General features: G+C 39.5%; 1 protein-coding gene across 2 annotated transcripts; it reads right to left on the bottom strand.

The window, feature by feature from the left end:
- Positions 1–4,754: 4,754 nt before the first annotated feature.
- Positions 4,755–11,119, bottom strand: LOC131627401 (ubiquitin carboxyl-terminal hydrolase 23). Of its 2 annotated transcripts, none has more exons than XM_058898266.1 (11): positions 10,687–11,119; positions 10,414–10,528; positions 10,199–10,309; positions 9,345–9,517; positions 8,452–8,778; positions 8,235–8,360; positions 7,098–7,736; positions 6,932–7,006; positions 6,199–6,829; positions 5,779–5,872; positions 4,755–5,188 (listed from the first exon to the last, which is right to left on the bottom strand). In XM_058898266.1, exons 1-11 carry the CDS (start codon positions 10,954–10,956, stop codon positions 5,032–5,034), a joined length of 2,718 nt encoding a protein of 905 aa, XP_058754249.1. In that variant the 5' UTR covers positions 10,957–11,119; the 3' UTR covers positions 4,755–5,031. The 2 variants fall into 2 exon arrangements, with proteins under 2 accessions (XP_058754249.1, XP_058754244.1); XM_058898261.1 differs by having other exon boundaries at positions 6,923–7,006; positions 10,687–11,118.
- Between the last annotated feature and the right edge of the window lie 2,474 nt (positions 11,120–13,593).

The raw sequence follows: 13,593 nt of genomic DNA, 5'->3' as shown, positions 1-13,593 counted from the left end.
GTATTGATTCACCTTGATTTTAATTTTTTAATAATTATTGAAATCTTTCGCAAGTGTATATCCGACACATTCCAAGACCTATTTGGTCTTGGAATATTTCGGATATGCTTCTCCGAAAACACACCCCTCTCTCAAAAAGGATGTTTTCAGAAATGCATCTCCGAAAATTCAAAAAAGGGGGTGTTTTCGGAAATGCATCTCCGAAAACACCTTTTTTTCGTGTTTTCGGAAGTGTATTTCTGAAAACACTTTTTTTTTCAATAAAAGTACGTTTTCGGAAATGTATTTCCGAAACAAGGGATATTTTAATAAATTCGTCAGAGATGACTAAAAAAGTTAGAAGGTGGGTAAAGAAATTCCCTTAAATAATTTCACCCCTCACTTTTTGAGCCAACCCTTTTATTTTATACACTATAATTTTATGTTCGCATACATATGATCAATTTGTATGTTATGAGGACACCATAAATTCACAAAATATTATACAACTAATGCAATTGTCTTCCAATTGTCCACTCGCAATCTATTATATTTTTCTGTTATGGTGGGTGATAAAACTCATTTAAGATGGGATAGTTTGTGCATCAATGTTCCTTTAACAATGGCGGAACATCAAATTTTTGTTTCCTTATATCTCCTACATATTCTTAGGATTGACATTGTTTTTTATTTGAAAATTTCTTTATAGACCTCCCAACCTTCTAGTCCACCTCTGGTGAAAAATCCAAACTACCCCTGACTTCGGAAATGCATCTTCGAAATGCAAGAAAAATGTATTTTCGGAGATGCATCTCCGAAAGCGCTTTTTTTAAAAAACAAATTGTCTTATTTCGGAAGTTCATTTCCGAAAACAGCATTTCGGAAGTTCATTTCTGAAATACTGGGCGTTTTGTAGATTAAGCAAAACAGCCCCCTCCCCATTCATTTAACCCTAATCCTATTCTAAACTCAACCTCTCTTCAAAATTTATGCAAAAAGCAAGTGTGAATTATCAGAGATTGCCAACATCTTCTTCCAATCTCAATCTAAATCATCCCAAACTCTATTAGTGGTAAGTTTAGTGCATTTTTTTCAATTTTTAGATCCATTATTATATCTCTATTAGGGTTGTTTAGGTTGTTTAGATCCATTAGTCAAACTCTAAACTGCTATTTAGGTTGTTTAGAATGAATAAAATTAGTTATGTTTTAGGATTTTGGGGTCTGCCATTGGAGGTTGCAGAGAAGTTCTTCGCATGGGTGTTTCGGAAGTTCATTTCCGAAAACACCTCCATTCCCAGTTTCGGAAATGAACTTCCGAATTGTATCAGAAGTGTAATTTTTTTTAGTTCTTTATTTTGTCTCGCATATTAATCGATTTCAATTGTTTTCAGAAACATGTTAGACAACCTAGCACGCATCAGACAGGGTAGAGAGACCCAGACTGCGTCGGCTAGACGCGAGCGGGCGGCGCAACTGGAGTCGACACGGGGACGGGGGCAGGGTCGGGGACGACGTGTGCGAGTTCCCGTGGAGATGGACGAGGGTACCTCTACATCTGGATCGAGGAGTCGTTTGGCTCGGGTATCTTCTTCCCGCCAGCAAGAGGAGGAGGAGGAGGAGGTACCGGAGGTGGCAGTATCATACCACGAGGCGGAGGATGTACCGGATGTTGACCCTCCACTCGGGGAGGAGGATGAGCAGGAGGGGGGCTTCCCGGGAGGGCCCAGTGACACTTCAGTGCTGATATCCTACCGCGATCACGTCGCTCGGCGGATCTGGGAGGGAGAGGTCTTTTTTATAATTTGCCCGACTACATTATTTAACCGTTTATAATTTAGACGTTTATTCAATATTTTATTAACCGTCTATTTAACATACTTTTTATTTGTTTTTTTGTAACAGGAGAGAGAGCCGTTGAAAATGGTGAACCATGCCCGGAAGATTTTCAGTCTGTTTAAACCGACTGCCGAGTGGTTTAACGACGTCGTGAGAGGTTCAGGGCTCAGTGGGCTCTGCATGACGGGGTACACCACCATCAGCCACAGCATGCAGGGAGCTTTTGTGGAGCGGTGGCACAAGGAGACGTCTTCTTTCCACTTGCCGGTTGGGGAGATGACGATCACCTTGCATGATGTGCAGTGTCTTCTCCACCTGCAGATCAGGGGGCCACTGTTGACCCACTCCCGGATCCAGAAGGTCGAAGCCACTGAGTGGATGGCGATCTCTTTGGGTATGGAGCCCGAAGTTGCTGACTTTGAGTGCGCCACGACATCTAGGCCTCATATCCGGTTCACCACACTGAGTCGCTACTTCGAGCACCACCTGGTGGCGGCGGCCGAGGCTGAGGATGCGGGTGACGAGCTATTTACACATTATCACCATGGCTGCGCTCTCCGGTGCTGGTACATGCATGTGGTAGGCGCTGCGATCTTTGTGGACAAGAGTGCGAGGTACGTCGACGTGACCTACCTCCGCTACTTCATGGACTTGACCACCGTTCACCAGTGGAACTGGGGGCAGCTACTCTGGCATACCTATAACAGAAGCTCAATGAGGTCTCCAACTGGAGGATGAGGCAGTCGACTGGATCCTGCACATTACTCACGGTACGTTTCATTTTAATTGTTCCGTATTTATTTATGTTTCGTATTTGTGTTTCGTATTTACTTATGTTTCGTATTTATTTATGTTTCAGAGCTAGATCATCTCCTACTTCTCCCGCATCCACGGCTTCCACATCGATCCTGCGTACGTTGACGCCATGCCCAGGGCTGCCAGATACGTTCTTCAGAGGGGGAACAATGCGGTGGGACCATACTGTGGGTACTTGGACCGCACGATGCACGATGACGTCACCTGGAGGCCGTTCAGCGACTACACTCAGATTGTCCCCTTTGACGGCATATCTCTAAATTCTGGCTGGTTGGCATGCGGGACTACCATCATGGTCCGGTATCTCCCTGAGCGGTGCATGCTGCAGTTCGGATTTGTGCATATGATACCCAGGTCACCCTTTGAGGCTGCTCCCGACAGTGTGACCAGAGTGCAGCTCATTGCCATGTTTGAGGATTGGGAGCATCATGTGGTACCGGAGGAGTATCATCGCATGCGGGTCACCCAGGACTGGCACAGTGTGGAGGGGTACGTCACATGGTTCTATCGGGTGTCACATCCTCTGCTGACACCCGACGCTCCCGGCGCTCCTAGGCCAGCACACGAGGAGATCCTAGATAACCAGCAGGCCGAGGATGACCACGCCATTGATCTCCTGTCGATCTGCCGGCGGATAGAGATGCTTGGGCGGGACGCGTTGGATCGAGGTGTCGTTCATCAGGGCGGTCCAGAGGCAGTCGCCGTGATGGAGATGATCGTCACTGATGCGGCCGTGCGGCGGCATACAGGCGGCAGAGGAGGGCCCAGGGTGAGAGGGTTAGGCATACCAAGTAGTGGTCGGGTTTATTTTTTTTGTTTTCGGATTGTATCTTTCGTACACTATTATTTGGATCGGATCGGTTTGTATATATCACTATTTTTATCATATTAGTATATTAGTATTTTCTGTTTATATATCGCTTATTTTATTTGCCGTCTTTCTTTAATTAAAAATACGAGGGTGTTTCCAAAATCATAAATAAATAAAAAACACAGTTTCTGCATAATTCGGAAGTTCATTTCCGAAACCCCCCAAAAGCTGAAAAAAGGTGTTTTCGGAAGTTCATCTCCGAAAACACCCCCCATTTGGTGTTTTCGGAGATGAACTTCCGAAGTCTGAGAAAATTTAAAAAAAAAAAAAAATACTTCGGAAGTTCATTTCCGAAGCAGGGGTAAACTGGAGTTTTCGCTGGGGGTGACCCCATAGGAAGGTGGGTAAAGAAAAAACCTTTTTATTTTCAACCGTTACAAATGCTAAGATCTGTCGATTATATCTTTCATGCAATTTTACAATTATAGAGTATTGGTAACAAGTATCGCAACAATTTCACCCTCCATTTCTCATGGCACTTTTCCCCCAATTAAGTTATATAATCTCCACTCATTCTTATACAACTATCCATTCCATTATCTGCTACATGAAAGAATCATTAGAGATTTATCTTTTTCATCCGATAATGATTGATTTTTTTATTATACATCTACTTATATATCATAATATACATAATACATCTCCTAATTTTCTTCAATCCCATTACTTAGTGATCTGATTTGAAACATAAATGTTAACTTTGGAGGAATTAATCATATTCAAACCACATTTGAATAATACATATAAAATCTTTCAGCTATTTCCAACCTTAAAAGACGCGCTTAAAATCAGATGACAGTCGAATTGAAGTTCACATTAATGATCATGGCAGAAAGCTGTACTAACGAGTAAACTATGTGCTGTTGGAAGGTCAACGTCATTTAGGCGAACATTTGAGCCCATATTTTCTCCATGTCAGACAGCTTTAAATTCCTCAGGACGGTGTAATAAAATCACTGTTCGCAGGATTCATGTCAAGGATATACCCGTCTATCTATATAATCAAACTCAACCATAAACAAAAAACAAACTTAGTGAGTGTTTGGAACTGCGTTTGCAATGTCAATTTCACATCCCAATGCACATTTTAACGTGATTTTCAAAAGCTACAAAGGTTAGCTTCCACGTTAACGTGAATAGCAAACGTGCTTTTGGCATTTTTGATGGTTTACCAAACATATTGTTAAGAGTTTACATTATGCAAAGGTCAAGCATAAAATTCATAAACAAAATTTGAAAACATGGAGCCATTAAAAGAGAAATACATATGGTTTCATTTTCACTTCTAAAGCATGCAGTTAATAGTTGAGTCTGAACTACGAACTGAAAATTGCCCTTTGGGAAAACCAAGGTTCATAAATTAAAAAATAAAAACCTCTGCAGCTTGACCCGAATACAATATGACGCAGCCAACAAAATTTGTACTGGAAAAGAATAAGGTGGGTATTCTTTTCACACCATTTTCAGTGTTTCACAAATCAATGATTGCTACAAGAACCCCACAGACAATAGAAAGGCATTTTGAAGTCATATCCTAAATGGAGGGTTCCTTGAGCTAGAATGGCTCAATTTTGCCCTTTTATTAGATTTCTCCATAGCAGCTTCTTGGAAAATATTGGGCCCATCAAAACTCTGCTTCAAGCCCCTTACCTTCTTCCTCCTTCCCGAATCATAATCCTCATCCCTGTAAATTTTGAGGTGGCAAGATACAAATTAATAAATATACGCAGTTATTCATCAAAATTTGTCACTGGTTAGAAGGGCATAATCACATGAAATGCATATTTTATTCATGTATCTGGACAAAAATGTGCCCATTGTTCAAACCGTCGCCTAAAGGAGACTTGAATGGTAATAGCCAGTGTTATCAACAGCAGATGGCAGAGACCTAAATCTTGCCACCAATATCCGCCATGGCCGATATTTGACAAAACTGGTAGTTAAGTGAATCTACAGGCCAACATTCTTATAAAAAAAACAATCACTACATATTTGGGCATTAAATAAACTTATGTACAATTTAAGTTCTGATTATCTTCACAAAAAATTGAGTAAAAGAAATATGTTTGAAAATAAACATTTAATATAAAACAAAGGAAATAAACATTTACCACATCTCTCCTGTGAGAGAATAAATAACTTTCAAGCCGTTGCCTTAAAAAATTATTCAAGCATTTAATTGGTTCTGACACGGCAATGCACAAAAACTAGAACAGGCCAAAAATAACTTCGATAATAAACAAGGAAGAAAGGAATCATATATATTAAGCTCACCATTCATCCCCAACATAACCGATACAGGCATTCTGGTCATTCTTTGACTCCGAGGGCTGAGATGAAGGTAATTCAATATCATCCCAACGTGCAACTGTATCCAAAGAGAACGTGAGTTATATATCACGCATACAACTAGACTATGGTATACAGAAACATCCTGAAATATGTAGCAAGTATTTGACAAAACCAGGATGCTATTTTCAGGTCAAGTAGAATGAAATACATAAACCCACTAAATATGCAAGCAGATGTGTTCAATTGATGATAATATTTAAGTCATGTCACAAGGCAGCACACCAACAACTATGCAGCTCCATCAGCCAGACTAGAACTAACAAACAAAACTACAAAGACGTGGAACACAGATTTGGCATTGTGCCAAACAAATTTGAATAGAAAATGTTAATTGAGACATACCAACAGTCTCCTCTAGACCTCGAGTGAGCATCCTCATGACACTATTATGCATTTGACCTCCTGTATCATCCTGTAGACTAATAGCTTGTCCAGCTTTAAATTCATTTGCCACTAAACACGGGGAAATATTTTCTACTTTTGTAACTGATGCGAGCACCGCAGAGTTCTGATCTATCCTCTTCTTAAACTCTACTTCGGCATTATTTTCCATTAGAGGTGCATCATTAGATTTAATGTTATCAACAGGTATATGGGAAGGCTTAGTTTGTTTACTTTCAGAAGACGGAAGTAAATGTGTTTTTCCAGATGTAGATGGTCCAACTTCTGATAATATAGCATGTTTATTCCGCTTTTCTTTACTGCAATACTTCAAACCCAACAAGCGGCGTTTAGTTTTTTTGTGATTCTTTCTCCGCAGGCCAAGATTTGCAATGAAATGGATGATTGGGCGAAGTTGCAAGCTTGATCCCCGGTACTTCGGAAACTTCATTTTAGATTTTTTTGCTTGCTTTTGATTAAGACTCAAGGATATATTGGATGAATCTTTAAGAACCAGTTCTTGAGAAACAACCACATTCTCACACAACATACTGCATGCTTCCTCATTCACCGAACCATTTGAAGTTCCAACCTAAAAATAAAAGTAGGGCCAGTCAATACAACAAAAGAAAAGGCCCCAAGTAAGGGCGAGAGGGTATATTATGAACAAATTTGATTTAGTTACCGAAGTTACAAGGCCATTGCTCTCTGAAAATTTTGTGACAGAATCTTGAGCAGCAACAGCATCAACTTCAGCAGGGGAATTTTTCTGGTAATGAATTAACAGATAAGTAATCAAGAAAACTGAAATAACACCAGTTTGGTCCAAAGAGTATACTAAAAAATTTTGAATCACTTACCTCCTGAGACTGGGATGTTTTGTCACTAGTATGTTTATCAGGAAAATTTTGGGGATTACTCATGGTTGGCTCTATTACAGGAGAATCTACACACGCTTTTAAAATAGAATTCTCATTGAACAGATTAGGCCTGTCAGCAGCTGGTGCATCTACATGTTTCTGAATACAAGGGTCATTGTCTTTTCCAGAGTGATCTAAGGATGACAAACAAGTAAGTTCTGATTTAGCAACTGAGGGCTCATCTGATGAGGTTTTCTGCGTGTGTTCCTTGGAAGTGAGTTCAGATACAGGGGTTTTGCTGTTCATTAAGTTTTCTACTAAAATGTCACTATGTTTTTGCTGAACCAGAGCATCGATCTCACTTGAAATCCTTGATGAATCAGCATTTATCGATTTTTTCTGAGTATCAGCAGTCAAAGAAGCGTCGGTACAAAACTTATTTTCCACCTGACCATTTGGATAATCATTCAATGTATTGTTAGAAGTCGAAGAACATCTATTTCCAATAACATTTGTCGTCACATTCTCCTCCTTAGCAGTGACATCAGGCTTCCTTGGAGCTATACTTTTTCTATCACGAACATAAAACAACATGTAAGCTTGCTGATTTAGAACTTCACGTTCACTGGCATGTTTTACCTGTTTGTGACAGTAAAAATAGGGTTAAACAGATTAAATAACATAATAACACGGCAGAAAAAGGGCACCTAGTGTCTGGCTCTAAGAAATTATTCCTTCAGAGGACACTTGTCAATACAATAATTTACAAGTTATCTAAGGAAGCCGTGAAATATAATTCATCACATTTATGTACATCAAAGCACTTCCCATATCTTATGTGTATATTCAAGTTATTGGAAGGGATCGCAATTACTAGTGAACCACAAAAATCAGTCAAAAGGGCCAATAACTCCTTATTTTTCAAAAACCAAACATTGACGCAACAATAATGTCAAACTCCATAAGGGTAACGATTAGCTATTAGGAATAGACTATGAAGGGTTCCAGAAAAGATTGTAACCCCAACCAGATAACACAAATTGATCATTTCCAGGAATATATATTAATCAAATTAATGCCAATAATCACACAATTTACAAGACTATAAGGATCAAAGGATATTGACATTTTCAGTACCGAATTATCATCCAAGGTATACCACATGTTATTCGAAGTGCGAACATAGCAGTAATAGTGGCCAGAATGAGTGCTGTAACCAGAATGAACCAGGACCCCATACAATGAGTAACGCACACCACCATCCTGCAAACAAAAGAAACTTGAAAGTAAGAAGTGAAACATATCATAACCATATCATTAAGCGAGAAATAACTAAAAATAGACCATTGCTTACATGTGAGCCACTGACATAAGGTTCTAAATCCAGTGCAGTGCCAAACCGAACATTCTTTTTAATCTTTAGGTTAGGGTCATGTGGGTAGAATCTCTTAAGATGAATTGCTAGCACATTAGGTGCCTTATTAATTGTTAGCTGTTTGAGAGCTTTCACTTTCTGCTTGCAACGTTGACATTGATATTCTTTCTCCCCTCCATCCAAAAATTCGGCAGCTGTGAAATTTGCAAGTGCCTTTTGAAGAGAATCTGCCTTGAATATTTCGAGACTTAAATCCAAAAATGGATCGAACTTGTTGGAGGAATGAGAACACTGCATGCATTTCACCTGGAAAAAGCACCCAATGAACTTTTGAGCAGTTTTGTCCATGGCGGGTGGCGGAGAGCAAAACTCCCACCATACCGGACGCTTTGTGGCGCCGTTATAGCGTATTCAGTGTTATTCATGGCGGATGGCAGTCCATGGCGGAGAGTCAAAATCCCACCATACCGGCCGTTTTGCGGCGCCATTATTGTGGATTATGGCGGAAAAACCCGCAATAGCGGCCGATATTTACCGTTGCGGAGAGCCCAAAAACCGCCATGTACATTTACCATAGCGGCCATGGCGCCGCAATTTGATAACACTGAGCGTATTATGGCTGAATAAACAGCAATATTGGCCAATAATCACCATTGAGGCGAGCCTAAAAACAGCCATGTATGTCCGCCATAGCGCCGCAATTGCGGATATTTGATAACACTGCTTTTGAGCGGTGGTCATACTATGAAGTCAAAAGATACTCTGGCTCTATTAAGATTCCCATGTTATGCCTTAAACATCAACATGACCTAGAAACCTTGATTGGCAATATTATTTCTCATTCTAATCCCACAGGATCAAGAAACAAGTACCTGACTTCGTAGACGACCACCGAAAATCTTATGAACAAAACTTTTATCAAAAGCACCAGGTGATTCGCTAGGCACTCCAGAAGGTAGGCAGCATTTATGCATTGACTCAAGTAAGTTCACCATATACTCATGTGCATCCTCTTGCCTACATTTTCGGAAATTGCGTGATATGCCTAATCTTATGTCAGGAAATACAAATATACGGGCAAATAAAATAGGGAGTGCTTCTTAAAAAATCAAGGTGGTGGGGCAGGGGACAACACAAAGGAAAAAAACAAGACCCTTATAGTTAAAACTTTAAGACATCCTTACACCTTAGCTAACAAAATCAACCATGTTCCATTTTGGTTCTAGATATTGTAGCCGGATTTTTGAGAAGAGTATCAACAACTTTATTTTCCGCAAAACCCATATCAGCTGTAAAATTATATGTAATGAATTTTTTTCATTCTTTTCCCTCGTTTATAGAAGCTGGAAATCAGCAATATGGAAACTCCCAAAAAGATGCATACAGACAAACATAGTAGTTGTTAAATATAATTCAAAAAGTTGGTTTTAGCCTTGTTTCTAAACAAGCTACATGGATACTGAAATTATCAAATATCAAGATCTCCGAGCACAATATTAAGAATTTTATGGTTAAAAAACATTGGTTCGAGCGAATACAATCTTCCATACCAGCCATTTTCCTGGGTTCAAAGGCTAAATGCACATACAGCACAGAAAGATAAGAAAGCAAAAAAATAACATTATTATAGAAATATGTCCAAGTTCTTGTCAAGTTTCGAAAACAAAGAGATAAAACACAAACAAACATTAATTACTCATTAAAAAAATCACAAACTTAAGGATACACCGCAGGTTTACAACCATATTCGCCGGTGACAATATTTTTCCGGTTGATTGCAGTGCCTTACTAACATGATTCTGTATGGCACAAAGAGCACAAAACCCAGCAATGCGACCTATAAAGAAAAATCGCAAACTAAAATTAGAAATTCTGTAACAGAAGTTTCTTCTAGCCATCATATAAAACCAACATAAGCGGCGAAGTAAATGTATAGCTCACATGAACTTTGATGATTGCCACTTTGCAGATAAGCAGCTAAAGGCTCAGTATACGTCAAACACTGCAAAACTGAATTCAGAAAACAAGTGTTTCCAAGATTAACTAGTCCAGCTCCCTGAAAAAATTTCAATAACATTTCTCTTAAACCCGAGCTAATAAATCCTAAATCTCAAAAAACAATCAATTCAAAATTCCATTATTCCAAAACAAATTCAAATCAATTTTCATCTCATTTCAAAATGAATGATAATCACCGACGGTTTAAAAACTCACAATTCTGCGAGAGGTAATCCCGAAGCTGAACTCAGGCTCCAATCCACAGTCGGAGAATTCAGAACGATCGCGTTTCTTAGGAGCTGATTGTGACGTTCCATTAACGGAAACAATTTGTTTATGTTCGGATGAGGTAGGGTTTAGGGTTTCGATATGAAAATCATTGGAGAAGCCTTGGAATGGTTTTTTAACAGGTATGAACTCGATTTTTCTCTGAAACGGATCGTATTTTTTCTGTGTTTCGGGTTCGGCAACCATGGTTTCTGCCATTGATTTGATTCAATAGAAGGTTCTTCGATTTGGGAATTGGTGAAAGTGGAAAGTGTTGAAGGGAAACAGAGTATAGAAAAACAGAAGCGGCGAAGGGTTTCTTCGGCTTCTGCGAAAGAGAAGCAATAAGTGAAGGGTGGCTGCTATTAAACCCTACACTATTACACTGCCAGCTCACCCCAAAAAATCGACACTGATTTTCTCTCTCTTAATATTTATCTCTTGGGCCTGGCCTGTTAATATTTATCTATTGGGTCTGGCCTGGAACAGGCCCATAGTCCTTATGTTGCTATTTTGATAACTGGGTTTCTATTTTCTTTTCTGGTTTTTTCGTTGGCACTACTATTCACACGGCCATATTTTACTACACTTTTCCTATAATTTTTTTATACCAATTGACCACATTTCATTAATGGAAAATAGTCTTATTGGGGTTTACCAAATGAATACTATTGTTTTGGATTATAGCAAGTTGCGCTAATATGTGGGCAAACTGATTTTAGGCCCTTTGGAGATAGTATATATCACTATGATCAATCGTAGATAGGGAATCAATTTTGTGATTCATTTGGTACTCGTGATGGGTTATAACCCTAACGTCTCTTCCCTTAATCTATTTCACTCCATTAATTACCCCTAAACAATCAATTTGAATCCTAATATTTCTCAACCCTGTCATATGCACAACCATAAGAGCTTGTACGATAGTTTGAGCATGTGCAGCCAATAGGGTTTAGGTATCTGTTCATCTGTCAATTTATCTCTGCTTCTATAATTTTCTTCTCGTTTTGAATAGTAGCGTCATGTCCCACTTACCTGTAATGGCCATGTTTGCATGCGTATGTCATACTCCAATTTTGCCTCATGGTCTTTCATTCGTTGTATTTGCATCATTAGTCGCTCATTCATGCATTAGGTAGTCTAAAAGTCAACTTAGGTCAACATTTGCATTTTAAAAATTCAAAAAAAAATACCTGAAATCATAATTTATGGATTGTGCGAAGTTGATCAAAATCCAATCAGAATAAAAGTGATTCGACATTGTGCATAAAATTAGAGGGCAAAATATTTCAAGTTTTGACCTGTAATATACTATTTTACGGAACTACTTTGCGCGTAGGTGTCGCTCCCGGGATTTTCATCCAAGTACAAACGCGAAAGTGGCGCGAAAATAGAATCGTCATCCGTGTATATTTATCCCAAGATGGGGAAAGGAAACACAGAGTAAACCTGAGGGAAGGAAAAGCAAGGTCATCGCGAACCAATAGAAACAGGTAAGGGAGTCGGTTACGCAAGAGGAAGGTGTTAGAACCCCTCACGTCCATCGTACTCGATAGAATCCACACTTATTGTCTAATCTATGGGTGTGAAAGTCTACGTCTAAAGCTAAGAACTAAAATGCATGCAAAATGTAGGGAAAATAGAGAGTTGTGCTCGCTTGGTTCCTACCCCAATGTCTACGTATCCTTTTCGAGAAATCAGAGTTATCGTAGTTCGGCTCACTAGTTTTGTTTGTTTTTAGTTTCTAACGGTTACATTCGCATTCTACTGCAGCTCGGCCTTTGGAGAATCGCGCAAGGGAGAAAGGAATGAAATAACATGCTCTTAAATGCCAAGAGGCAAAAGAAAAAGAAAGAGTTGGTTTGTGTTTTAATATGCATGAAAAGATAGCTTAAGTCCAACGGGAAATCTCTACCTATGTTAGCATACAAAAGGTAACTTTACGCTAAGCCTAGCAATCCTACGGGGAAAGCATCACACAAAAGCAAAAGCAAATAATCGAGTGTTGCTCGAGAAGCAAACAACTAGCCATGGTCAGGTCAAGGTAGTAACAGACGGAAGTTTTAGCAAAGGGGTCATATCAACCGAGGCAAACAAGCTAAAATAATAAAAGGGGAAGCTTTAGCCAAGAGGTCAAATCAATCGAGGCAAACAAGCTACTTGTGGGGGAATCGGGGTGTCTATACCATGGTATCATGTCACCAGGCAATGACGAAAAAAATTACTTAACCACTTGTGTGTGCATGCACAAAGCATCAGCGTCGGTCGACGCGAGCTAGACAAAGCGTGCAAATTCGATTGCCAGATCCTTTTCCACTTGACAGACTCGATATCAAGAGCGGGGGACAAGTTCAAAAGCATCAGCGTGTAACGCGAGCTAGTGAACGACTCGATGAAATGGTGGGGGTAGATTACAGACCCTACTCCACTTGCCTTCTATGAGGACTTAATGATTGAGCCTCCGTCGAGGTCTTATTGCATCATGACTCCTGCAAGCACAAAAAGTAAACAAAAACAAACAGAATCTCCTTAGAGGACTTCCAGCATTGTCTGCCAAGTGGCAAAGACTGTCAATCCAACTTCTCACGGCATCAATGTTTGTGTCATGAGCTTCTTCATCGGCAGTCACCTTCATATCAAATTTCCTAGGTAGAGACTTAAGAACTTTTCTTACAAGTTTTCTTCTAACATCTTCTCTTCTAATACACTTGATCCATTTGCAATTTCAAGAGTCTTCATATGATAATGCTGGATAGTCTCGTCATCATTCATCTTTATATTTTCAAATTTCAAGGTGAGAAGCTGAAGTCTATACATATTTATTTTGGAAGTGCCTTCATAAGTTGTTCTGAGGAT

The sequence above is a fragment of the Vicia villosa genome, linkage group LG1 (genome assembly GCF_029867415.1).
Source record: "Vicia villosa cultivar HV-30 ecotype Madison, WI linkage group LG1, Vvil1.0, whole genome shotgun sequence".
Classification (NCBI taxonomy): domain Eukaryota; kingdom Viridiplantae; phylum Streptophyta; class Magnoliopsida; order Fabales; family Fabaceae; genus Vicia; species Vicia villosa.
Note: the sequence above shows the minus strand (reverse complement) of the source record. Positions and strands in the feature narration are given on the sequence as shown.